This window comes from Cnephaeus nilssonii (genome assembly GCF_951640355.1).
Source record: "Cnephaeus nilssonii genome assembly, chromosome: 14".
Taxonomy (NCBI): domain Eukaryota; kingdom Metazoa; phylum Chordata; class Mammalia; order Chiroptera; family Vespertilionidae; genus Cnephaeus; species Cnephaeus nilssonii.
The window spans coordinates 33,521,584-33,548,484 of NC_137085.1; the positions used below are offsets into that span (position 1 = coordinate 33,521,584).

General features: G+C 44.0%; 1 protein-coding gene across 1 annotated transcript in view; it reads left to right on the forward strand.

The window, feature by feature from the left end:
• Positions 1-1,309: 1,309 nt before the first annotated feature.
• FRMD3 (FERM domain containing 3) overlaps positions 1,310-26,901 on the forward strand; it is a gene marked incomplete at its 5' end in the record, with an annotated part of 240,885 nt that continues 215,293 nt past the window's right edge. Inside the window, one exon of the mRNA XM_079791284.1 lies at positions 1,310-1,624. Coding sequence (XP_079647410.1) covers positions 1,478-1,624 — 147 coding nt within the window. The remainder of the gene's footprint in view (positions 1,625-26,901) is intronic.

Below are 26,901 nucleotides of genomic sequence, written 5' to 3' on the forward strand. Positions count from 1 at the left end.
AGCTGACAGCTGAGCAATAAGTCCTCCCTCTAACTCCTTAATAATGACCTTTTCAGCCCAGGAAAGGACAGCAGGGCGAGGGAGCCTTTTTCTTTTCCTATTCCCAGCCTTCCTGGTCTCCTCATCCAACCTCCATCCACCTGCCTCCACAGCCACCCCTTGGGCCCATGGGCAACACCACACAGGGGCTTGACTCACCGTGAAGATGCAGGGGCGGGAGGCAGGCAGGGAATTCCAGGGTCCCCAGTACCCAGAGATTGGTCTAAAATGGGATGGGGCACTGGGAGCAGGTGGAAGGTCCCTAAAAGGGGTGGTGCACGTTAGGGACCACCATGTTCAGGTCTAAGGTACTGCTACCAAAGATCACACTGAAAATGTAGGGAATCATGAACATGAGAAATTGCTTAAGGAAGACTCCGAATTTCTCAGAGAATGAAATAGACTACAGTTAATATATATATATATATATATATATATATATATATATATATATATATATATATATTATATATATATATATATATATATTTAAAAATATTTTGATTTCAGAGTGGAAGGGGGAGGGAGAGATAGAAAACATCAATGATGAGAGAGAATCATTGACGGGCTGCCTCCTGCACGCCCCACACTGGCAATGGACCCCACAACCTGGGCATGTGCTCAGACCTGGAATCAAACCCACATCTCCTAGTTCATAGGTCAACGCTCACACCGGCCGGGCTCAAGTTAATATTAAATAAAATAAAGGCTCAGAAATACGAGTATCCTCATGCGTACCAGAGACTGTACTAGTAACTATTAGCCGTATTCCTGGTGTCGCTGTGCCAGAGCTTCATGGCACTCTTGGGGATTCGTTCTTGTTCCAACAATCCTCTCCCGTGGTGGAATCCTCCCTTTGGGTGTAGGTCAGGATCACCCTCCATCCCCCGTCCGTAGCCAGGTCCCTGGGGCCCAGCAGAGCCGGCACTGGCAGCGCAGCGAGTGGGGGAGCTGGGGCAGGAGGAGCGCTACCGGGAGCCGGAGCTAACGCCGCGGAGCAGGAGGAGGTGGCCGGGCCCAGCCTGACGCAGCGGCGACGGGAGCAGGCCACTGCGGGGCGCCCCGGCCCCCAGTCCCTCCGCTTTCTCCCGAGGCTGGGGCGCAGGAGTGAGTGCATCGTAAGCGTGCTGGGGTCACGGACAGGGAGCCGAGACCGAGGGAGGCGCAGGAGCGCGCACCCGGTGGAGGAGGCGGGGAAAGGAGGGGCAAGGCGCGGGAGGGGAGGAAGCTGAGAGAGCGGAGGGGGAGGAGGAGGGAGGGACCCGCCTGCTGCGCTCGGCAGCCCGGCAAGTGTGGCTGCAGGCGCCTGTCGCCACGGCTGTCCCGGGGCTGAGTGGCATCCAGGTGTCCAGGACGGTGCGTGCTCCAGCGTCTGTGTTCCCGAGGGTGAGCGCCGAGCCGGCCCCAGCCTCCAGCTCGCTCCCCCGGGCCGCGGTGCATGTTCGCCTCCTGCCACTGTGTGCCGAGAGGCAGGAGGACCATGAAAATGATCCACTTTCGGAGCTCCAGCACCAAATCACTCAGCCAGGAGATGAAATGCACCATCCGGCTGCTGGACGACTCGGAGATCTCCTGCCACATCCAGGTGCGGGAGGCGCTGGGAGAGGGGAGCGGGTGCGCCTGGGCAGCGGAGGGAAGGGGGGGCTCTGCGGGTGGGCGTGCGCCGTCAGCCAAGAGGAACCCACCCCAGGGCCTTGCTAGAAAGCCAGATTTCGTTTCCCGTCCTCTGAGGCTGGGAGCCCTACCCAGAGATGGGGGCACCGTCCCTGGCAGGCGCCAGGCGGACGTTATCTGCGCCCAAGCCCCTCCTGGCATGCACGCTTCGCACGCATCTGGCTGCGCCCAGGCTGGGGACACCAAACAGCTGCCTGTAGCCCCTCTGTCGCCTATCCCACCAGGAAACTGGAGTTCTGAGACCGAGAGGGGCACCTTTAGGTCGCCCACTCTTCCTCCCTCCTTTCCTCCACGTGGAGAAGGCATGCACCAGCCTGGGTCCACTTATTTTTCTTTACGGCACCGGCTCCAAAGATTCCATCAGACCCAACCACCCGCCCATCACCTTTACTTCTCTACAGTGTGTGTGTGTGTGTGTGTGTGTGTGTGTGTGTGTGTGTGTGTGTGTTAGACTGCGAAGTTTCCCGGGAGGGAGGGAAGCTGGGCAACCCCGGCTTCCAGCCTTGAGGGATGGGGCGCGCCCTGCGTGGAACTGGAGCTACCTCGGCAGGAATCGTGTGAAATCTGAGTGTTTCAGAGAAAGGAAAAGGGCTGTGAGGCCAGCAGAGCTGAACTGAGCTGAGTTCAGGGCTCAGGGACTTCAGCAGGACCGGGGCCCAGGGAAAAAGCACCCCTTGGAGTATTGGTGGACATTCGCTCTTGCCCAAGTTGGAGATAGTGCTAGTTGTTTGGGGGAAGGCAGCTTTGCTGGCAGCGCCATCCTCCGGTAATAAGTGCTGTTGGGTTCGCAGGAGAGCTGTTATGAGCTGCAAGGGTGTGTGTGTGTGTGTGTGTGTGTGTGTGTGTGTGTGTGTGTATACTGTTAATGTGTGTATATGTAGGCAGGTGTGTGCCCTCTCCTACGACCCAGTCAGAGTGTACAATTTGGAAAGGTCGTGTTAGGGCTCAGCACTATTTGCTTCTGACTTTAAAATCTATTTACCCCGGGATTTCCCTTTCTCACCTACCGGGTCTTCAGTGAAGCTCAGGACTGAACTTCAGGTACTGGGCACCCTCTGCAGTTCTGGTGAAAGGTGAATGGGGGCAGTGTCTCCCAGCGGCAGGAATCCCTTCCAGGGCTGTGTTAACCAAGAATGAGTAAGTGAATGAATGAAAGGTCTTTCCCCTTTTTTTTCCTAGTGGGAGCTGGTGACATGCAGCCAGCAACTAATTTGTAAGCTAACAGCTGGACAATTTCAAGGCAGGAATGTGGTGCCCCATGATCTCCCAGGAGAGTAGGCTCCCCCTGAATTTTTTTTTTTTTTGGAGGATCTTGAATTTCATTCTGAGCTAAAGTTACCAATAAAAAGATTAGCAGGATAGGCAGTTTTTCTGCTGCCACAGGGCTGCACAGAAACATTTGGCATGTACTGTCTGTGATCCAGAGACAGTCGTTTGTGCACTTCGTTTTAAGTCCGAAGTGAATGTACACATCTTTTAACCCGTATGGAATATGTGGCTAGTGGAGGGGCCAGCGGCAGGGAGTTCTCCTTTGCTCTGTCAGCCCTGCCTGCCCTGTTCTGTCCCACTTGGAGTTGCTGCCACTGTTTTTTTTCTCTTTTCTGGTTCTGGACGAGGTCTTCCTTAGGATAGATATGTAGTCCTCAAAGGACATGTCTTTATTATCTGGTGTTCTGGGAAACAAAATTGTAGCCAGTCTAATAGCAGTTTGGAAAGTTAGACTTTGTACGGTCCCACTGATGCCAAAGTGGTTAAAATGTTATGATCTAAAATGTTGATTTCGGCCTTGCTTAAAATAAAAAAATCCAATGTTTCATTTGGTGGCACATCTTTTTCTGCCCCTTCTGCCCCAAATGGTGATTATCATTTAATCAGTTAAAATGAATTAAAGTATTTTATTTTGATATCTTGGAACTTATCTCTTCCTAGAGTGTTCTAAACCCAGGAATTAAAATTGTACTTTTGGCTGTAAGGTCACACAAAAACTTGCCATTTGTTTAGAGTGCGAACAAAATGCTTTTTTAAAAAAAGAATCTTTTGGAGTCACCAGTACATGCCCTGGGGAAGCCATCTGTCTTTCCTTCCTCCTTCCTTCCTCTATTCCTCCTCCTTTCCCCTCTGTTCCCTCTGTAACCAAGTTAACGGAGTGCATGGACTCCTGAACAGTGTCACACATTCTCCTTTCATAACTACACAAAATGTGGGTTACGGATTTTTTTTTGGAATAACAACAGCTTTTACATATTTGTTTTCCAAATAATGTAATTTTCATGATATTTTGACAAGGAAAACTTTCAAACAAATACCTTAAAGCAGGGGTCCTCAAACTTTTTAAACAGGGGGCCAGTTCACTGTCCCTCAGACCATTGGAGGGCCGGACTATAGTTTAAAAAAAACTATGAACAAATTCCTATGCACACTGCACATATCTTATTTTGAAGTAAAAAAACAAAACGGCAAAAACACCCGCATGTGGCCCGCGGGCCGTAGTTTGAGGATGCCTGCCTTAAAGGCCCAGTCTCAGCAGCCTGATAGCCAGTTCCAGTAGGAGATGCTGAAAGCCACTTGCTCAGCCTCTTCTTACAGGGCCTGGGATGCTGTCCCATTGTGCCACTGTGTGTGAATGTTTCTTCTAGGTAATGTGGAAGAGGACTTCCAAATGGACAGCGAGTCAAAGGGGAGTCTAGGGCACCAGACAGGCCTGGAGAAGGGGAGGAGTCACGAGTGCTCCCTCCTGGGTTTTTCCAACTGAGCCAACCCTTGAAGTCTGGAGACTGTAGCAGGACATGACTTAGCTCCAACCTCTTTCACTCAGCCTTGCTGCTTCAAGAAGAGGGGAGTTCTAGCCATCTTCCCCATTCTACCCACTTTTTCAGATGCCAGCAGGGTTATTTACAAGTTCTTCTAATAAACCTATATTTAATACTGATTTTTATTGAGTAAAATATAGCAGGCTTTTACATTATTCGTTCTTTAGCAAAGCCTGGTAAGCATGGTAGGTATTATTGGGAATTTGGATTTGAATAAAAATCTTAGCATAATTTTTAGCACATAGTAGTCCTTCAATAAATATTTTTAGGTGCAGATTTGATCCTTCCCTTTCTAGACTATTAAGTCCATGAGAATAAGAACATTTTGTGGTTGTTCATTAAGGAGTCCCCAATACATAGATCGTACCTGACGTATAGTATGTGTTCACTAAACACTTGCTGAATGAATGAGTGAGTGCCCAATACTTAATCTAGCCCATTACCTATCAGCATGAGGCTAGCATGACAACACTGGATTTTGAATCAGGAGCTGTGTGGTGTAGTTATGTTACCAACTAGTTTTGTGGCATTGAGTGAGTCATTTGATATTTGGAGTCAATGTTTCTTTTTGTAAAATAAGGGAACTGGGTTATATGGATGGCTTCAGTTTAAAAGTCTATAGTTTAATTATTACCTGAAACCAATTACCTATGGCAAAACACTGCTGGAGACAGAGTAGTTGTATACACATTATTTCATGTGGTTTTCATAACGATTCTGCTTCATGTCCATTTATTAATGTTGTATTATTGAGTGTTGTCTCAAACTTATGGAAAACAAGATTCAGAGAGAGTAAGCAATTTGGGTCACATGGCAAGTAAGTGGATTGGAACCCAGGTCATTTGACTCAAAAATCCAGAGCTCTTTCTCTATAGCACTGCCTCTTGAAACTCGAGAGTTTGGATACTTTTGGCTGCAAGTAAGACAAGTAGCCAGGCTGAAGTGGCTTAAATGACAAGGACATTTACCTTACCTAAGGGGAAGTCCACAGGTAGGGCAGCCTCAGGGTTGTTCTTTCCAGTCTGCCTTCCTCCATGCCAGCTACATCACTATAGTCGTCATGATTATGAGATGGCTGTGCTAATTCTGGATGTCAGTCAGGCACTGCCAACCCACCATATAAAAGGTGGTAATTCCTCATGCACTCTTTTAATCATGGAAAACACCTTTTCTGGAGGTGCCCTTTGTCTTCTAATCAGATCCCATTGGCCAGGATCACAACATATACCCATGCCCTCCCTAGCTGCAAAGAAGTCAAGGAATGCGGGCATCTGGTGTCTTCACTTCTCACTCTCTATTAGGAGAGGTGGGCTTTGCCATTATGGGAGGAATGGAGGTGTGTGTGTGTGTGTGTGTGTGTGTGTGTGTGTGTGTGAGTGTGTGTATGTGGTGGGGGGCAGGGAATGACTGTTGGCTAAGCAAGCAAGAATGTCTTTCAGAATAGGTCAAATTGAGTTACAATTATTGTTACAATAAAAATTTCAGGAGAGTTTAATAAGATGTTATCTAAGCCCTGGCAGTTGATCTTTGTATGATCAAATTTCAGAAGAAGCAAAATTATTGGATAATCCTTTGTACTTTGTGTTGTTAAATATGAGTTCTGTCCTTATTGAACTGGTGGGTCTGGGCAGCTACAAGCCGTCTTGTGTAAAGCAGGCGACTCCACTCTTGCTGAAGTGGCATTAGGCAAAGTGGTTGAGAACTTATGTTCTGAAGTGCTACTTGCTTGGGTTGGAACCCTGGCTAGTCAGGTGACTTTGGGTAAGTCACTTTACCTGTTTGGGCCTTAGTTTCCTCATCTGTAAAGTGGGGATAATACTGGCACAGACCTCATGAGCTTGTTATAAGGACTCAATGTAGAGTATATGTCAAATTCTTAGTGCCTGGCCCATAGTAAGAGCTGAAAAAAATATTGACAGTTATCTTAATCTTATGTGAAGATATGTTAGAGGTAATCGTAAGTATTGGGAAGGCTTTGATTTAGAATCTAATGTCTCTAAGCCCAAACTCCATCACTTTCTGATTGTTCAAGACCTTAAACAAGTCACAGGGTCTCCTGTTTTTCATCTGGGAAATGGGCATAATACTAGTAATTCCTCAATTGTCATCTTTCTCTGGGTCAGTGGTCGGCAAACTCATTAGTCAACAGAGCCAAATATCAACAGTACAACGATTGAAATTTCTTTTGAGAGCCAAATTTTTTAAACTTAAACTTCTAATGCCACTTCTTCAAAATAGACTTGCCCAGGCCGTGGTATTTTGTGGAAGAGCCACACTCAAGGGGCCAAAGAGCCGCATGTGGCTCGCGAGCCGCAGTTTGCCGACCACGGCTCTGGGTTGTTGAGATAAAGCATGGTGTAACTGTTAAAACATCACCCATATTCTAATCAACTTAGTTTTTTTTTTTTTTAAAGGAAGTAGTGTATAATGCCTGCTCCCTGAATTTCTTAACGGTTGGAACAGGAATTGGATAAGTCACATCAAAACATACATATGTACTAAATATCAGGCCCCATGAAAATCCTGCTGGTGAAATCCAAGCTAGATTTAGATGACAGCCACACCTTTTCTGTTAGTAAGGACAACCCAACACTTTCTCTGTCAAACTCATCTAGAATGCCATTTAGAGTTCACCGAAAATCAGACACAAAAGGAATAGGAGGGACGTTTTACAAGGACACTTAAATGTTGTAAAACAATGCTCCCCTTCTTACTATTCTATTATATGTAAGTATCCTTACATATAATAGAATATGGCTCAGTGCTGATGTCTTTAGACCAGAATACTTGGGCCAGCTCTTTGTATTAAGTATATTATGAAAAAATAAAGTAATCTTATTTCAATGGTCTGCGAAGATCTTATCTCTTGATGTTCTCAGAGCAAATGCAAAGTGTATTGACTGTAGGGAGAATGAATACTGTTAGCTTGACATCATTTGGACACTATATCTGCTGGATGCTTTTAACTTCATCTAGCAAATTCTGATTCAAGCTGACATTAACATTAAGCACATTTACTGGCTCATTTATCCAGAAGTCCTGATTTAAGGACTGAATTCAAGGACTGTCTTGCCCATTGTGATGACTTTATCCTTGGACTGGTAGTGAAAAGGTTATAGTAGTTCCAGTTCTCACGTTTTTATAGGACACCCTCCAGAGGAAGAGAGAAACCATTTCCAACTCAGCATCCCAAGCCAAAGTCCTCCTAGGTCACATGTCCTCCCCTGAACCAGTCACTGTAGTCAGTGGAAGGGAATCTTATAATTAGCTTAAGGCGACTAGAACTTGACCCTGGGACTCAGTGTGGAACCAACTTTCTTCCTGGTAGTGGTCTGCATGGAAGGGTCAATATCTAAAAATCAGGGCTTTCTTCAGAAGGAGGAAGGGGGAAGGTGGAGATGGCTCCAAGGAAGATAACCCACCATATCTACCCTAGATGCTTTGTCTGGGTGAGTGGTCCTCAAAGTATGGTCTAGGGACCCCTGGAAGTCCCTGAGATATTTCAGGAGGTCTATGAGGTTCAAACTATTAAAAAAATTCCCCATCTCTGATCCATTTTGTGTTCATTTTTGTGTATGGTGTGAGGTAGGGGTTCAACTTCATTCTTTTGCTTTTTATCCAGTTGTCCCAGCACCATTTGTTGAAAAAAAATTTTCCCCCCCATCAAATTGTCTTGTTACCTTTGTTGAGCTGTTGTTTGCCTTTTCCACTCTCATTGTCTCACAAATGTACAGTGGATGTTTCCAGAGGCTGCATTGAATGCAGAAGCAGATATGAGAATCCAGATGTCTTCTAGTGAGCCAGACATTAAAGATATTTGCAAAATTGTAAAACAATGCTCCCCTTCTTACTAAATTAATTATTATTTTGTGAATAAGTTATTTTTATAAAAATATGTAATTTATATTAATATGCAGTGGGCTTATTATTATTATTATTTTTAAAATATATTTTATTGATTTTTTACAGAGAGGAAGGGAGAGGGATAGAGAGTTAGAAACATCAATGAGAGAGAAACATTGATCAGCTGCCTCCTGCACACCCCCTACCGGGGATGTGCCCACAACCAAGGTACATGCCCTTGACCAGTAGATGGAATGATTCCTTCTGACTCCCACTCCAGCCAAATCAAGAGATTGCTTTTTAAACAGGATTTCCTGTGATGGCCAATCTGATGAAGTGTTGAATGTCTGTGAGAGCACATTGGGGACTGGGGTTAGTGAGGGCCTTCTTGTCCCTCTGGTCCATACTTCCCACTTCTGCTTTCCTGTATCCTGGACTCTTGATGGCATTGCGGAGGAATTCTGGCAACTTCTCATCACAAACAAATCACTATGCCCTGGCCAGTGTGGCTCAGTTAGTTGAGTGTTGCCTGGTACACTGAAAAGGTGGTTGTTTCAATTCCCGATCAGGGCACATGCCAGGTTTGCAGGTTCTATCCCCAGTAGGGGGCTGATGGATGTTTTTCTCTCACATCGATATTTCTCTCTCTCCCTTCCTCTTTTATTTTATTTTTAAAATAAAAAATATTTAAAAAAATCATTGTGTATAATGACTAGCAATGCCTGGAAGCTCCCAGAGGCATAGGGGGCCCAGCTGTTCTGGGACCCTTCAGTCCGCAGGCCGACGCTCTATCCACTGAGCCAAACCGGGTAGGGCATTATTATTATTTTTAATAATAATAAATTGACTGAAAATAGTCTCAGCAAATATTAATATATACAACCCAAATAAAAATCCTATAGATTCTCAATAGTGTAATGGAGATTTGAGGCCAAACAAGCTTAAGAATTACTGGTTTTGGTGACTATTAATCCCTGAAAAATTAAAAAGAAAACCAAATAAAACAAAATAGAACTTCCATGCATCTTGGGCCTCCAGGATTGCAAGTATTTGAAATTATATCAATGAAATAAGAAATACCCAATGTGGCCCTAGCCAGTTTTTCCCAGTGGATAGAGCATCAGCCTACAGACCAAAGGGTCCCAGGTTCAATTCTGGTCAAGGGCACGTACCTTGGTTGCAGGCTCCCACATGGCCCAGGCCCTCGTGCAGGAGGCAACCAATCAATGTGTTTCTCTCACATTGATGTTCCTCTCTGTCTTTTCCTCTCTCTTCCACTCTCCCTAAAAGTCAATGGAAAAATATCCCCGGGTGAGGTTTAACAACAACAAAAAGATAAAAACAAACAAACAAACAAACAAAAAACACCCAATATGTACATGGAAAATGTGTATATGTATATTTAGAATTCTTAGTAGTAATCATATACCTGTGTGTTTGTGAGAGTGTGTTGCAATGTTAAATGTAGAGGTTACACAAGGCCAGGTTCTGCTGTAGTAAGCATTCCCCAATTGCACCTGCTTTCTAACTGAATTGTGATTTTTCAACTTTAATAATTAGATAAAGCTGAGTCTTACTTTGAGACCCTTCTTTGGTTATGTATCATTATACATTAAGTCTTTGAAATGTAAGCCACTTGAATCAGGTCTGTGAGTCACTTGAATTCTTAAGTTGTTACTTCTTTTTCTAAGTAGGCATTTTGAGAGAACTTAAAAACATTGCAGGAATGGAAATGTCAGAATGTACCCCATGAAGAATCTGAGATTCACATGCATAAGTGACAGGTGTTGGGTGGCTAGCACGGTCCTCTCTTAGTTCCAATTTTGTGTGATGAAGGGTGCAAGTTGCTCCTCCTATGAAGCAGCAGAGAGCCAGATGTGAAGTCCAGAGATGGGAAAAAACGGGGTTATGGTCAGGAGCTGTCAGGGAAGGTTTTACAACAGAGACGTGAACAGGCTAAAAAGTGTCGGTGTTCAGTTCTGGGAGGAATGTGTAAATGTTTCTCAGTCTCTGATATTGCAATGGAGCTCCTTTATTCTTTTTAAAAATGCAGATTCTGACTCAGGGGGTCTTGAGGAGGACCCTGAAATTTGGCATTTCCAACAAGCTTCCAGGTGCTGCTGTTGCTGAACACCAGACTTGGAAGAGTCAAGTGTTCGTGGAACTTACCTTTTTCATAATACTTTTCTTAATTTCCTTGAGTGTGGGACATTTTGGCTGTTACCTCCTTTGATAGTGCCTCACCTGCACATTTCTCTTAGTAGATGGTCAATGAATGTTTGAGTGGGTGAGTGAATTAAAATAATCCATTGAGGTGTGTCTATCACGATAGACCGAAGTGCTAATTAGACACTTATGCTGGGGATGGAATGATTCCTTCTGACTCCCACTCCAGCCAAATCAAGAGATTGCTTTTTAAACAGGATTTCCTGTGATGGCCAATCTGATGAAGTGTTGAATGTCTGTGAGAGCACATTGGGGACTGGGGTTAGTGAGGGCCTTCTTGTCCCTCTGGTCCATACTTCCCACTTCTGCTTTCCTGTATCCTGGACTCTTGATGGCATTGCGGAGGAATTCTGGCAACTTCTCATCACAAACAAATCACTATGCCCTGGCCAGTGTGGCTCAGTTAGTTGAGTGTTGCCTGGTACACTGAAAAGGTGGTTGTTTCAATTCCCGATCAGGGCACATGCCAGGTTTGCAGGTTCTATCCCCAGTAGGGGGCTGATGGATGTTTTTCTCTCACATCGATATTTCTCTCTCTCCCTTCCTCTTTTATTTTATTTTTAAAATAAAAAATATTAAAAAAAATCATTGTGTATAATGACTAGCAATGCCTGGAAGCTCCCAGAGGCATAGGGGGCCCAGCTGTTCTCAGTAGCAGAAGTGACCTTGAGGGACAGTGACCCTGGAGGACAGTGAAAAGTGCATTTGAGGTGTAACATAAGCTGTGGAGCTGTTTGTTTTGGTGATTTTCCCTGAAGGTGCAGGAGGCAAATGAGAGGATGACTTTAGCAAAAAATAAAGCTCTTGCTAATAGAGAAGAACATTTGTATAGATCAAGAAATTATGCTTTTTCACAAGTAAATTAGTAAAGTTTTGAAATAACATTAATATTATTTGATAAACATGTAAAAAACATCTTCTGTATGCCAAGCACAGAGTGGGGGATGGGAAATAAAAAGAAACTAAAATCAGCTGTCAAGAGGCGCACAGCCATTTGTGGCGAGAGAGACAAAGTAGTGATATAAGGACAAAATGTCAGAGGTAGGGACAGGTACATGCAGATGGAGGACCAAGAGGAGGCATCCATATTATACTGGGGCAGCAATAAGTATCTCTGCTATAGATCAATCTTGCTTAATAATTAATGGAAAAGTGGAAGTCAACCCTTTGAAGAAGGGGAAAAGGCATTGCAGGCAAGGCGATCCCTTGCTTGGCATGAAGCAGCATGATTGCAAGTGGAAGTGAAGCAAGGAAGAATCCAGGTGAGTTCCAGGTGGTTGGGTCCGATGACAGGAATAACGGTGATGCCACTCCAGGAGGGACAGGCCCGGCAACGTAATTTTTGTTGCAAAATGAACATGTGTGACCTCTTGTTCAAAATTATTAAGAATTTTAGGATGGGGACAGCAGAACATTGAGCCAAGTATGGGGCCCTTCTTAGTGTGTGTCATATACCATGAAGCTGGCCCTGAGAAGATGGAACAAAGGAGATGCAGTTTGGAGGGAGGAGATGATGTGTTTCATTTTGGGCATGCTGACTTTGAGGTGCCTGTAGGGTATCCAAGTGGAGAATTTCCAGTAGGCAGTTGGCTATAAGGAATGAGAGACAGCAGAGTGGTCTGTCACAGAGACTTAGATAAGAGAGTCTTTAATGTTCATGCAAGTGGTGGTAGAGACCATGAGGTATGAATGAAACTACCATGATGGGTCTCACTTTTTTGTCCATGTTTCTGCTTGGGTCATCCTTGCAAATCAAACCAATGGACTATGAGCGTTGGAATTCTTTCCTTCTTGGCAAACTGCATCTCCTTTGTATTTGATTATTTTTTATGAGCAAGAACTTCCCCACTTTGTTCTGCAACTAGGGCATCCACATACAAGTTATCAGTGAAAAAGCAGTTTCCTGCTCTTAATCCTCATTTTCTAACTTAGACTAGCAAATGAAAATAAGTCCATTCTCAGCTTTAAGGTTCTGAGTTACAAAGCATAGGATTTTTACTCAAGGGAAGCTACCATTTGAGACAGTGTCATGAATATTAAATAGAGATTACATTTAAAATTTCTACCACCATGGTACAACATTGAAGTGGAAGTCAACTCTTTGAAGAAGGGGAAAAGGCATTGCAGGCAAGGCGATATCTTGGTATGTGAGGAATAGCTTTGCGAGTCATGCTGCAATGGTTTATCTTTTATTTGATATTTTTTTGTATCTCAGATATCTTCTCTGGAAAATTTTGTTTTCTACTTAATTTCTGAGGGTTATTGTGAATATTAATTAAAATAAATTCAAGTTCTTTAAAACCATTAAAAGGAATAATCTAATATTAGTAACATAATAATCTGGATCTTAGATGTACAATAGAGTTTTCTCTAAATATGTCTATGAATTATGCTAAGGTTTGAAATGGGATTATTCTGTAGCAGAGGAAAGGAGTTAGTATGTTAACAGATCAGGGTTTGGTTTATTATCTCTTGCCTTAGAAGCATAAACTGTTCTTTAAGGCACTAGGCTTGTTGGTCTTGAAAGGATTAGTCTTTACACACAAACTGTGAAAATTCAAATACAATATCATTTACTAATGGATTGATAATAAAATGAAACAGTCTTAAAAATCAATAACTAGTTAGCCTCATTAATAGAAGACAGGATAAAACCTAATTAATAAATTGGCTAATAATCTTTTCTTGACATTCCTAGCTGATGTTATTTTTTTGGGCTGGTCTACACCTATTATTGTCCATTGTTCTGAGAATAATGCTAGTCCTTCTGATCTGTATGTGTGTGTAGGTGTCATCTACAGTGTATGGAGTGTGGGGTATTTAGAGATTCTTTGTTTACAGGTATCCTTTAAACTCATGAGCCTCTTTATATCCTTGAGTAGTATGTTAATAGTGTGTATTAGCTAGTTGATTAAGTTGAGACCTAGAGATGTTATGTGATTTGCCTAAGATTGCAAAATAGCGAAATTAGGATGGGATATGGTGTCTTGGGTTTTAGGTTTGCTCCTACAATACTAAATACTACCATTATTTTGGTTTTGAATCTTCCTTGTAGTCTAAATGATGAAATTCTTCCCACTGACAACTTCCTAAATTACACAAAGGAAAAACCATACACTGATTACATGTCTGGGTAAAGCAAGCCTATTGGTATCTCACAGCTGTCATCTAAGGACAGTTCTAGTATTTCTCTACTTCCTTTTCATCAACATGTGGCTCAGTGTATATCCGAATGAAAATTGCAATCAACTTATCATGTATTTAGGGATAGTTTGCCATTTAACATATCTAGATAATTGAAAGATATCCTCCCTTTACATGTTTGGCAAAGTATAGTCATTGCTTGTAGTTTGAAATTTCAAATTAACTCTCAAGAAATTGCACAAAAAATAAAAAAGATACTGTCAGTATAATTTTTTTACCTATTCTCTAAGGTAATTTACCTCTTAGTTTTGAGATTGACTCTGAAAATTGAAATTTTAGCAATTCCAGACCATGATGTTTAGAGGATTTCTAGAAAAGTACAAAAACAAAGTGTGTGTGTTTGTTTTTGTTTGGTTTTGTTAGGCACTAGCTACATCCTTGTTAGCCTCTCTTTGTTTTGAAGGCTTAGGCAGCAGAGTAATGAAATCTCTGGAGTCAGGAGTAGAAAAAAACACGTCGTCCCACCTGGAGCCTTGTCAGGGAAAACTTCGCCTCTTGTGTTCCCAAACCTCCAGGGGGATGTATTTCTGCTGAGGAGCATCCTGGCACGGGGGTGGGGTGGCTGTGGGTGGGGGACCTTCAATAACACACTTTGTCCCTAGGGTTTGGAGATGTAATTTCTCCACCAGGTGTAGATGGCACTTTCTTGGTTCAGTGCTGATTAAGAGAAAAAAGAGGAGGGAAAGCTGTACAGTAATTCAAGGGCAGCCGTGAAGCCGGAGTTTGCAGTGCCAGCAGCAGTGTGGAATCTGAGAATAGCAAATTAGAAGAACAAAGCAGATTTTAATCATATGCCACAGAGAGGAAGGTGGTTTAGGTTTATCTCCAAATTGTCCCTCCATTAGAGGAAGGGAGGCTTTTAGTGCTATTATGCAATATTTATTGTTAAAAATTTCTTCCTGCCTTTCCCCCAGTCTTTCTTTAGTACACCCATTAAGGGGAAATGCCAGTTTTTTTTTTCTCTGAATATATTGAGCAGTTATTAAATATGAATCATTTTCTGGATGTTACTGGAAATGATTTTGAGATTCAGGATCTTCACCCTTTAGGAGATTTTAGTCTGAAGGTAAAACTGAAGATTAAAAAAGTATCCCCTCCCATCTTTTCATCCATCTATCCACCCACCCTCTCCTCCATGCATCCATGCACCCACCATTCATCCCTTCATCACACAAACAGTTATTGGGGACCTATGGTAAGGACTGGTCTGGGTACCAGAGATACAAAGATAAGTAAGAGTCTAGTCCTTCCCAGTAGAAAAGACAGACACCTAAATAGGTTCAGGGTGGTGCTATTATGGTAGAAGAACTCACCAGGATATTACTGGAGCACATAGAGAAGCCAACAGTAGAGGCAAGGTATGGATGGCTTGGGGAAGATGTAGCCCTCCTTTAATCTCTGGTCACTCTCTTCCAAAGTCACTACTGCTCAAGAGGATACGCTTTGAAACGGATCACTGATACTTTCTAACTCACATTTAAGCGTGAATAAGCGCATCTCTAAGACCTTTGCTTTTCTTCTTGCAAGTATCTCAGCAAAAATTGTACCTTGCTGTAAAATGTGATTTCAAGAAAAGTCACCCCTCCTTTCCCTGCTTCCTACCAGATCTTCACCCTCAAAGTGTCTCCATGTGGAAATTCCGAGCAGCCACTGGGGCACCTAGTCCTGCCTGGGAAGGACAGGATAGGTTTTCTGGAGGAGATGATGTCTCAGATGAATTTTAAAGGAAAATAGGCATTGACTGGCCACTAAAGTGCGTGTGTGTGTGTGTGTGTGTGTGTGTGTGTGTGTGTGTGTGTGTTGAGAAGGGGTGCCTGCGTCTGTCTCAGGGAATACCTGAAGTCCAAAGAAGAGAAGGGTCTCACTTAACCTGGTGAGTGACAGAGAAGATGGGGACCTTAGTGTCCAGAATTCCACTCTCATAGTTCTTTTGATTTCATGATAAGACATCGTTTATGTGAGCTTGGTTAACATTGCTATGTTTTTCCTTTGTACATAGAAATAAGTGGCATATAATCATTTAAGTTCAAATTTCACTCTCCATCTGGTATATAGAAAAGAGATTGACTTTTGTTTATTAATCGCTTATTAGTTTCAGGAGTTTTTTATGTTGTTGTTGATTCTTTCTGATTTTCTACATAGATGATCATGTCATCTGTGAACAATGACGGTTTTATTGTTTCCTTCCCAACTGCACACCTTTTATTTCCAGGTGTTGCCTTTTTGCATTAGCAAGGCCTCCCATGTTGAAAAGAGTAGGGAGAGGGAATATCCTTGCCTTGTACCTGATTTTAGTGGGGAAGCTCATATTTTCTCACCATTGAGTGTGATATGAGGTGTAGGTATTTCATAGATTTTTTTTGTCAAGTTGAGAAAGTTTTCTTCCATTTCTAGATCATCTAATGATTTATTTAGTTTTTCTTCCCTCCCACACCCCAACCCTCATCATCTAATGATTTAGACAAAGGAAATTCATTTCTAAAACTTGTATTTATTACTATTACTATTATTATTATTGTTATTATTTTAAACAAACCCTTGTGTTGAGGGCTGACTTTCAATGGATCACAGCAAAAAACTTCTAATTATTGATAAATAAACAGAACATCAATAATTTCCCCCATTATTTATTTTGGAGATACTATCTTTTCTCTTTAATAATTATTATAGAGCACATAGTAAAAGTTCAAATAATACAAAAGATCATTCAATGAAAAATAAATAATTTCTCTACACCTGATATACTTCTCAGATGCCACTACTCGCCACAGACCTTTTAGGTACATCCTTCCAGAATTTTCTGTTTCTTTTTAGGAAACAACATTGACCACCTTTTATCAGGGGGAAATAACAACCCCATTGTGGTACAGTTTGTATAGGCCAGATGACCTGGAGAATTGTTTTATAGTTTAGCTAACACTTCTAGAACTAGGGGAAGACACCACAGTGTGTGTGTGTGTGTGTGTGTGTGTGTGTGTGTGTGTGTGTGTGTGTCTTAAGCTCTGAATGCCTCCAGAAATGTTGCAGCCTGCTTCGTGTTGTTCTAAGCACCTTTATTCTCTTTGGTGATTGATAGTCATATCCCAGTTTTGGGGCATGTCCTCACTGCTTCTTCCATCGCCTCGTTTTACTTTCCCCCTTTGCAGTGTGAGTGGAATAAATGAAGAACCCTGTCACGCTCCTCTTCCCCTTCTCTGCTCACCTTCATGTCTTGCAGACTTAGAATGCCTTCGAGGACCTTTCCTCTCAAGGGCTCTGTTGAAAATTCCACTCTCTCAGTGATGTGTGAAGAACAGTCAGAGATGCTGAAAGACATCTGGCATGTGAGATTCCTTCCAGGGAATTGTGACTTACTTAGGGAACCCCAGATGGTGAGGGGCAAGGGGAAAGGGGGCCTGGCCTCCAGGCGGAGGAAAGCAGAAAGGGAAGGCCCAGAGATGTCCTCAGCTAGTGTGTGTGAGCGTGCCTTGCAGCAAGGGTATTGGGTGCATATACGCCCATGTAGTCACTTTGCTCATTTTTGCAGGAGGGCTTAGAAGGGTCTCCCAATCGATCAATTGGTCAGCTAATAAGCATTTACTAAATGAACAAAAACATTTTTTTTAAATTAATCCTCACCCAAGGATATTTTTTCCATTGTTTTTTAGAGAGAGTGTGGAAGGGGGATGGGGAAGAGATAGAGAGAGAGAAACATCAACGTGAGAGAGACACATCAATTGGTTGCCTCCCCAGGAGCCCTGACCAGAGCCAGGCTAGAACCTGCAACCCAGGTATTTGCCCTTGACTGGGAATTGAATTCTGGACCCATTGGTACACAGGCTGATGCTCTAATCACTGAGCAACACCAGCCAGGACAAAATCAACAAACTTTTAATGCCTCATCACACCCACTATCTGACTTTCTCTCTAAAGTGACACCTACAACCACAGTGCTGCTGGTTACTGTTTTCATAGCAGTTATGGCTGTTGATGAACTTGTTCATTCCTTTGGGTGCCCACTGTCTGTCTGTCTTCCCCACTAGACTGGCAGGTCCAGGAGGGCAGGCTGCTGCGTCCCAGTGCCTGGACACTGTGGGTGCTCAATACAAATACTGGTTAGCTGAAAGAATGCAGAAATGAATACACTTTATCAATAATAATGACAATAGCGACAGTGATTGCTACTATTTGTTGAGCACTTACTAGGTGCCAGCCCCTGGCCTAAGTGCCTTTGATCTCATTTAATCCTCAGAAACAGCCTTTGAAGGGAGAATTAATACCCCTACTATCCAGGTTAGGAAAATGGGCCACAGAGATGGGTCCTGTCCCAAGTCACACAGCCAGTAAGCGGTGGGCTGAGATTTGAATCCTGGTCTGTCCAAGATCTTGAAGTTCAAGAGATTAAGGTGTGATCCCTAGAGTTGTCAACCCTGAGCAGTAACTTTCGAAAGGGCCCCAGTCAAACGAGCGGGTTGGCGCCTTCCCGGTGAGAGTCGGGCGCTTGGTAGCAGATCAGGCACCTGCTCTTCAGGAATCGAGCTGGAGACGCCCACATGCCCCGTCAACACGCGCTGCAGAGCAGGCTCATCCCCGATGCGGATTCCTGGTGGATATTTTGAGCAGTTGTGAATTATTTAGGTGCTGAGGCAGAAACACTTCCTGGCATTGAATCCTAACTGAAAATTGTGCATGAAATGAAAGCCAAGAGGTCCAGCAGTTATTTCTTTTTTGAGTTAATGAATGGGGGAGAAAAATAACCCTTCAGCAGCTGGCCAGATGGTTCACCTTTTGTTACTCTTTCCTGGCTCTCCAAGTGGCCCCTTGGTGCTTGTGAGTCTTTTTATTTTTATTACTAGTGGCCCGGTGCATGAAATTCGTGCACATTAAAAGGGAATTAATTAGAGGAAATATTTTAATATTGCTATTTGCCCTTTCTCTATAATAGAAGCGTCAGAGATGAAAGAAAATTAGTAAAATGTATATGAAAATCTTCCTCCTGTCAGAGTCTGGGGCATGCTGCAGGACCCAGAGTCAAGTCCCCACCCACCCATTTGCACCTTGAAATTGCGCGAGACCCAGACCTGGCCGGCCCCACCCCCGTCAAGCCCCACAGGGCGGGGGGTGCAGCCTCAGGTCCCCTGGCTCTGGCCCCAGGGCGGGTAGCAGGGCCTCAGGTCCCCCATCAAGCCCTACCGGGAGGGGGGCACAGCCTCAGGTCCCTCAGCCCTGGCGCGAGGGCGTGATGATCATTTGCATATTAGCTCTTTATTATATAGGATGTCATATTTTGCAAAATAACAGAGGGCTGTTTTCACCATCCTGGGTGCCCAGAGAGCGCTCAGTGTGATCAGTTCTCCTGCCAGCAGAGCTGAAGCTGCGAGAGATACGGGGCTTAATGAGCACCCTGGTCAGTGGCAAGCTCCCTGCTTCTCTGGGCCTCTCCGAGCCTCCCAGCTTTCCCATCTCCTCAGCTGGTATGCTATTAGGGAATCAATTGAGCCTATTATTGTGAATTTATACAGTGCGTATATTTTGTAAAATGCCTCATATTCAGTTCATCGGTCATTTCCTTAAGCCAGTCACTAAGCGGGGAAGGAGGAAAACCTGGAGGAATTCAGGTGCAGTACCCAGGCTTATCCTAGTGAGTTAACCCCGTGAGAGCAGAACGTGTAAGAGGGACCACGTGCATCTTCTTAATGAGGGTCGGTGCTGCTCAGTCTGTAACATCTGTTGTTTTTTAAAAAAACAGCTTTATTAAGATATAATGCACATGCCGTACAACATAGCCATTGAAAGTGTGTAATTCAATGCTTTTTAGTATGTTCACAGAATTGTGCAGCCATCATCCCAGCTGATTTTAGAACATTTTATCACCTCTCAAAGGAACACCAGATGACCCCTTAGTTGTCAATGCCCCCAACCCCTGCACATCTCCCAGCCCTAGGCAACCACTAATCTACCTTCTGTCTCTCTACATTTGCCTATTCTGGACATTTCATATAAATAGGATCATATAATATGTGGTCTTGTGACTGCCGTGTTTCAATTATCATCATGACTTCCAGGTTCTTTCATGCTGCAGTGTGTATCTGTATCATCAAATAATATTCCACTGTATGGATATAGCACAGTTTGTTTATTCATTCACTGGTTGATGGGTATTTGGGTTGTTTCCACTGTTGGTTATTATGAATAATGCTGCCATGAACATTTGTGCACAAGTTTTTGTGTGGACATATGTTTACATTTACCTATGAGTAGACAGAATTGCTGCTTCATGCGGTAACTTTACATTTACATTTTGAGCAACTGGCAGACTGCTTTCCACAGCAGCCGCTTTATTTTACATTCCCGCGGGCAGTGTATGAGGGTTCTGATATCTCCACGTCCTCCCCAATAATACTTGTTATTGTCTGACATTTTTACTGTAGCCATCCTAGTTTAGGTGAAGTGGTGGAGTGGATTTGCATTTCCCTGATGGCTTCAACTTGCATCTTTTTTTTTGTAAATCCTCACTCAAGGATATGTGTTTTTATTTTATTTTATTAACTTTAGAGAGAGCAGAAGAGAGAGAGAAAGATGGATGTGAGAGAGTGAGGGAGAAACATCGATTGGTTGCTTCTCCCAGACGCACCCTGATTGGGGATCAAACCTGCAACCTAGATATGTGTCCTGACTGGGAATCAAACCCACAACCTTTTGGCATATGGCATTTGGCAACTGAGCCACCTAGCCAGGGCTTAACCTGCATCTTGACAATAATTTTTTTCCTTAGGCGGTTGAGTATTCTGTTGGGATTTGAAATTTGAATAGGCGAGGAGAGAATGGCTGTTTCTGAGCCCAGCTCCCCTCAGGTGGCCCATGTCCAGGGGTGTCCTTCATTCCTGAGCCTCTTCCATCTGGGCTCAGGGGGTACAGAGGGACCATGGCCGAACCACGGCTCAGGGCCTCACTCTGTTGGCCACCTTCACAGCTGTTCTTCTGCTTCACCGGTTGTTCTTAATTCTCACGCGATCTACAAGAAAAGTGAATATTTAGAGAAGTTTGCTCTTAAAGGTCAGTTACAGCTGTGGCCCTGTCATATCTCCAACCTAAGGGATGAGAGTTTCTAAGGTCACAGCTGTTTTATGGACACACTGCACGTTAAGCCCACGGCCCAGAGGGTGTGTGTGTTGTTCAGCTTTCCTCTGTCCTCAAGAATGAACAGATAAGTAGAGCCAAATCCTTGGAGATGCCTTTTTAATTAAATTTCTCATGTTGAGGTAGTTGTAGATTCACAAGCAGTTAGTTGTTAAGCAGCAACGAGGAGAGATCCCATCCTTGGAACTTGTGAGCAGTGGGAGAAAGTGATTTACTGAGGGCCTGGGAAATAACTCTGGACGTGTGCCAAGAATCCAAATGATTTCTGCTGCTGTCAGCTCCCTGCTTTCCCAGGTTGAGGACCAGGTGACCCACCATCAAAGGAGCTGCTCCCGAGGAGTAGTTGGTTAATGATAGTGACTCCTCAGCTTTGGGATTTATTTTGGCTTAAAGTAGACAAACCTAATACCAATATTCCTTTCTTCCTTCTTATCCTTATTCTTAAGGGTCAATTGCTAATATTGAATATTTTCTGCCATCGTGGCTGCTGCTCTCTCTAATCCATTGAACTTTTATTTATTGATTGATTTTGCAGAGATGAAGGGGGGAGAGAGAGAGAGAGAGAGAGAGAGAGAGAGAGAGAGAGAGAGGAAGCGAGAGAGAGAGAAACATTGATGTGAAAGAGAAACATTGATTGGTTGGCTCCTGAAAATACCCCGAACAGGGATCAAACCCACAACTTGGGTATATGCCCTGACTGGGAATCGAACCCACCACCTCTTGGTGCACAAGACAATGCTCCAATCAACTGAGCTACACTGGCCAGGGCTCCGTTGAATTTTTTAAAGAAATTAAACCTGTTGAAGATCTCATCTTAACTTAGACCTACACACACTGGGAGAAAAAAGCCTCTAAATTAGGCAAAGAATGCAAATGAGCTAAAGATGATACAATTGGTCAGGTCGTCCGGGGCATACCACTTGAGTTTGGTGCTTTCCTGGCTTCCACATATACTTACAGAATTCGACCTGAGTTAGGTGCTGGGATGTAATTACAGAACAAAACAGGCAGAGTCCTGCCCTCATGGAGCTTACATTCTCCTGAGGGGAAACAAAAAAATTTAACAAAACCAGGAAAGTAAAACGAGTATGCCAGTTGTCGGTAAATGGTTTGGATAAAATGTAGTGTGTGTGTGTGTGTGTGTGTGTGTGTGTGTGTGTGTGTACGCAAAGTGAGGAGGGGAAGGGAGTGGAGATGCATTACAGTTTTTTTTAAAAAAAAACTTTCAATATAATGCTGCACATGCTATCCCCAGGACTTATTTACCTTATAACTGGAAGTTTGTACCTTCTGGCCCCCTTCACTTGTTTTGGATCTATTTTATCTGTGAATTTTTTTCTTTTAGATTCCCTAGTCAGGATGGGGCAAAAGTAGGCTTACAGTTGTTTGTATGGAAAATAATACAATAATTAATGAATAACAATACAAGAATAAACTGTTTCAGGTACTCACAATTGTAAACCTACTTTTGCCCCACCCTGTATAAGTGAGATCATGCAGTGTTTGTCTTTCTCTGTCAGACTTCTTTCACTTAGCATAATGCCCCCGAGGTCCATCCATGTTGTCGCAAATGACAGAATTTCTCTCTTTCTCATGGCCAAGTAATATTCCCTTGCATATATAAACCACACCTTCTTCATCCATTCCTCTGCTCATGGACACTTAGGTTGTTTCCATGTCTTGGCTATTGTGTGAACAATGCTGCAGTGAACATGGGGGTGTATAGATCCCTTCAAGATAGTGATTTAATTTCCCTTGGATAAATATTCAGAGGTGGAATTGCTAGATCAGATGTTAGTTCTGTTTTTAATTTTTTGAGGGACCTCCATACTGTTTTCCACAGCAACTGCAGCAGTTTACAACCCCACCAACACTGCAGGAGGGTTCTCTTTTCTCCACACCCACTGGATTCCAGTTTTAAGCGAGGTCAGGGAAGACCTTCCTGGGAAAGTAGCAGCAGAGTAGGGATTGGCAAACCTTTTTTGCAAAGGACCTACTAGTACATATTTTAGACTTTGCTGGCCAACTGCTCAACATCTTTTTACTGCAAAAGCAGCCCTAGCCATTACATAAAGGAGTGAGGGTGGCTGTGTTCCATAAAACTTTACAGAAATAGGCAGTAGACTGGGTTCAACCACAGGCTGCAGTTTGCCATTTTTTGGATTAGAATAAAAATGTGAAGGAGGAGGGGAATCAGGCCCCGTGGATACATGTGGGGAGAGCATTTCACATAGAAGTAACAGCCAGTGCAAGGGCCCTGAGGTGGGCTTGTGGCTGGGTTGAGAGAAGAGCAGTAAGCGTTGAGTGAACAAGCGGGAGAATGGTAGGAGATGAGGTGGGAAAGACGGTAGGGCCAGTCCTGTGGAGGTTTGTAGACCAATGCAAACTCAGTGCATGTCTATTAAAAACAATCAATGAACTGCTTTTTTAAAACAATTGAAGTATCGTATGCATACTGAAAAATATGCAAAATTATAAGCGCACAGCATGGCACACTTCTATAAAGTGAACGCTTTTGGGTGACAACACCCAGACCCAGAAACACAACATGACTGGCACCTGAGAAGCTGGGCACTGCTCCCGGAGGGTGACCACCGTCCTGGCTTCTAACAGCACAAGTGAGCTGTGCCCGCTGTTGAACTTGGTGTAATTCTTCTTCAAAGGCATCGTGCGGCGTGCATTCCGTTGTCTTCCTGCGTCTGGCTCGTTGTGCTGAACGTTACGTTTCTGGGATTCATTCTTGTTGCTGCCTGTAGTAATACTTTAATTCTCACTGATGTATGAGAGCCAGTTCGATGAATATGATATTATCTGGTTAATTTTTCTGTTGTTGATAGATGTCTAGGTTATTTCCAGTTTTGACCATTACAAACTGCTTTGTTAGTTTTAAATTAGAAAGGGAAACAACTCTGAAGTGACAGACACAGAACCAGCCAAATATTTAGGGGCTTTTGGAGTTTTTGGGAAAACAGTCGCAAATCTTTGAGAACCAGACAGGCCTGGAACATTCACAGACTTGTCCAGGGATGAGGCAGTTGACTTCCTGCTGCTGCTCAAGGTCACAGCCGGTCCACGCTGCATCTGTCCCCAGGCCTGGCCATGCCGTGGAGATTCCTCAGGAGTTGGTGCAAAGTGCTCACTTCATTGTTGGGACACACCACCTTCCGCTTTTGACATCCCTCTAGCAGATGCTTGTCTGTCTGTTCCAGAGAGGGGCTCTTTGTGGCGGGGTCTTGGGTCTTCTCACAAGCTCTCCCGCAGCCATGCTCCGGGGGGTCCTGGAGAACTGTGTTCTATAAATCTGTGAACCCGCCATGCAGGAAAACTCCACTTCTGATGCCGTCACACTCTCTTCCCACATTCTAGGAAGGAACATAAACATTGAGGCAGCTCAAGGTGGAACCTGCCTAGACAGGGGAAGATGGTGTTTGCAAATATTCTTCACGAAGTGTTCCGGCAGCACCGCGAGCAGATCACTTTGTGATGATTCTGAAGCTGACCTTTCCGAAAAGACAGTTCTTGTGCTGAAATTGCAGAGCAGGTGCACTTTGCAGCTGTAGAGTCATGAGAGAGAAATCTGTTCAGTACACTGGGAGGACCTTGGTGGCTCTCCCCTTTCTCCAGGCTCTCCCAGGCTACCTGTCCTATTGCCCTTCTGCTCAGCCAGCACGCACCTTCCTCCCATCTGTAAGTCATCCGCTTAGTGAACAACATGGCCCCAGATGCCCATCTGGTGGCCTCAGCACTCGGCTAATCTTAGAACACCCCCGGGTCACCAACTGGAGCTTACACAGCCTCTGGGTCCTTCTCGGGCATTTTCTAATTTGATAGGAAGGGGGAGTTCCTCCTTGTGGGCTCATTTTAAACTGAGGAGCCCAAGAACACAAGTAGGTAAACTTGGAAATAAGTAGGCTGGAAAAAGCAAGAGACAAGGCAGCCTTCCAAGTTAGCCATTCTGAGTGTTCTCACCTGTTCATAGATGTATGCTGTATTTCACAGGATTTCCCAATAGCATGGGTATTTCCAGACTGTTCCATTGCCTCTATGAAAATCATGGTAAAATACCCCTTTCGTGGTGCATTGTCGACTGAAGGGTGCTCTTCTTATCTCGTGTGGAAGGAGTTTTCATGACTGGTGTGGACACCCGGCACAGAGCACATGTGTGGAAATTGTTTGCTGAAAGAATGTCTCTGCATTTTCTGCAGCAACTGACATCTCACCACGTTAGGGACTCCTGAACCTAACCTTGCTTGCTTTTTGACTCTAGTTGACCCAATCTGACCACTCAATATCTCCTAGGAGCCCTCCTGTCATTCATTCATTCAATATTTACTTCACAAGGTACCTTGAGAGTTTATTAAGATACAGCACCAATCAAAACATTATAAATTCTTGGAGCTTATATTCCCACCTGGGAACAGGGTGACCTTAGCCAAACACTCCTACAGATACAAATTCTGACAGGTGGTGATGAATTCTATGTAGAAAAATAAAGTTGGGTAAGGGAGATGAGAGAGTGAAGAAGAGTAGGGATGAGGTAGTGTTTTTTTTTTTCCAGGGTGGTCTGGAAGGTCTCTCAGAGCAGAGGCCTGAAAGAAGTGAGGGAGAGAGCCATGTGGATATCTGGGAAGAGAATTTCAGGAGAAGAAAAGAGGTTCGAAGGTCTTGATTCAGAGGGGAGCGTGGTGTGTTTGGAGTGAGTGGGGGGGGGGAGGGGGCTGGGAAAGAAGCCCAGAGGGGTGGTGGTGGGCCAGCCCCGAGAGGCACACAGGTCACCGGAAGCACTTTGGAAGCCATTGGCAGGCTTTGGTAGAGGGTGACCTGGTCATGTGTGTGTATCTTTTAAAAAATATATATTTTTATTGATTTCAGAGAGGAAGGGAGAGGGAGAGAGAGATAGAAACATCAGTGATGAAAGGGAATCATTGATCGGCTGCCTCCTGCTGGGGATCAAGCCTGCAACCCAGGCATGTGCCCTGACCAGGTTGATGCTCAACTGCTGAGCTATGCCGGCCAGGCCATAGGTGTATTTTAAGAGGATCACTCAGTTGTGTTGAGAATAGTCCCTATGGAGACAGGAGCAAAAGTGGGGAGATTGTTGGCAGGTCGTGCAGGGCTCCAGGTGAGAGATGTGCCCTTGGGTGGTGAGAATCTTTAGAACGCCAGAGGCTGCCAAAACGTTGAATGGTCCTGAATGTGCTGTGCTACTTGTGTGTAAGTTTCAGGCTCAGGAGATAAACACCAGCCTGGCCTTGGAGAGGGAGCTGGCAAGGGCTTCCCTGGCCCCAGCACCTGCCCCTCTTTCTTTCTGAGGACCCTCACCACAGAGCATCACAGGGCACACACCAAAGCAAAGCCATGTAGCACCTGAATGTCATCAGCACTTAGAGCACGTCTGAGATTGCAGCGGGCCTCTGAGTGCATCCTCCTCTTCCTTCACCCCCACCCTCTCACCAGCTGCAAGGCAGCCCCTCCTCTGAGGAGCAGGAGAGTCTCACAGCCATTAACCGCACTGGGCTCCATAAGCTATAGTTCCCTTCCCCTTCTTGTTGGAATAAATTGGGCTTTTTCTTTCTTTCTTTTTATAAATTGAGGTATAATTTACATATAACTTTGTGTTATATTTAAGGTATACAGTGTGTTGATTGATACATCAGTATATTGCAATATGATTACCACCATAGCATTAGCTAACGTCTCTGTCGCATCATATAATTATCATTTATTTTCTGTGGTGAGAACATTTAAGATCTACTCTCCTAGCAATTGAAATCTGTAATACAGTGCTGTTGACTATAGTTACCATGCTGTGCATTAGATTTCCAGAACTTAATCATCTTCTGGTGGTGAGTTTGTACCCTTTAACACCATCTCCCCATGTTCCCCACCCCCCAGCCCCTGGTAACCACACTCTACTCTCTGTTTCTATGAGTTCAGCTTTTTTTATTTTTTAATCAGATTTCACATATAAGTGAGATCATATAGT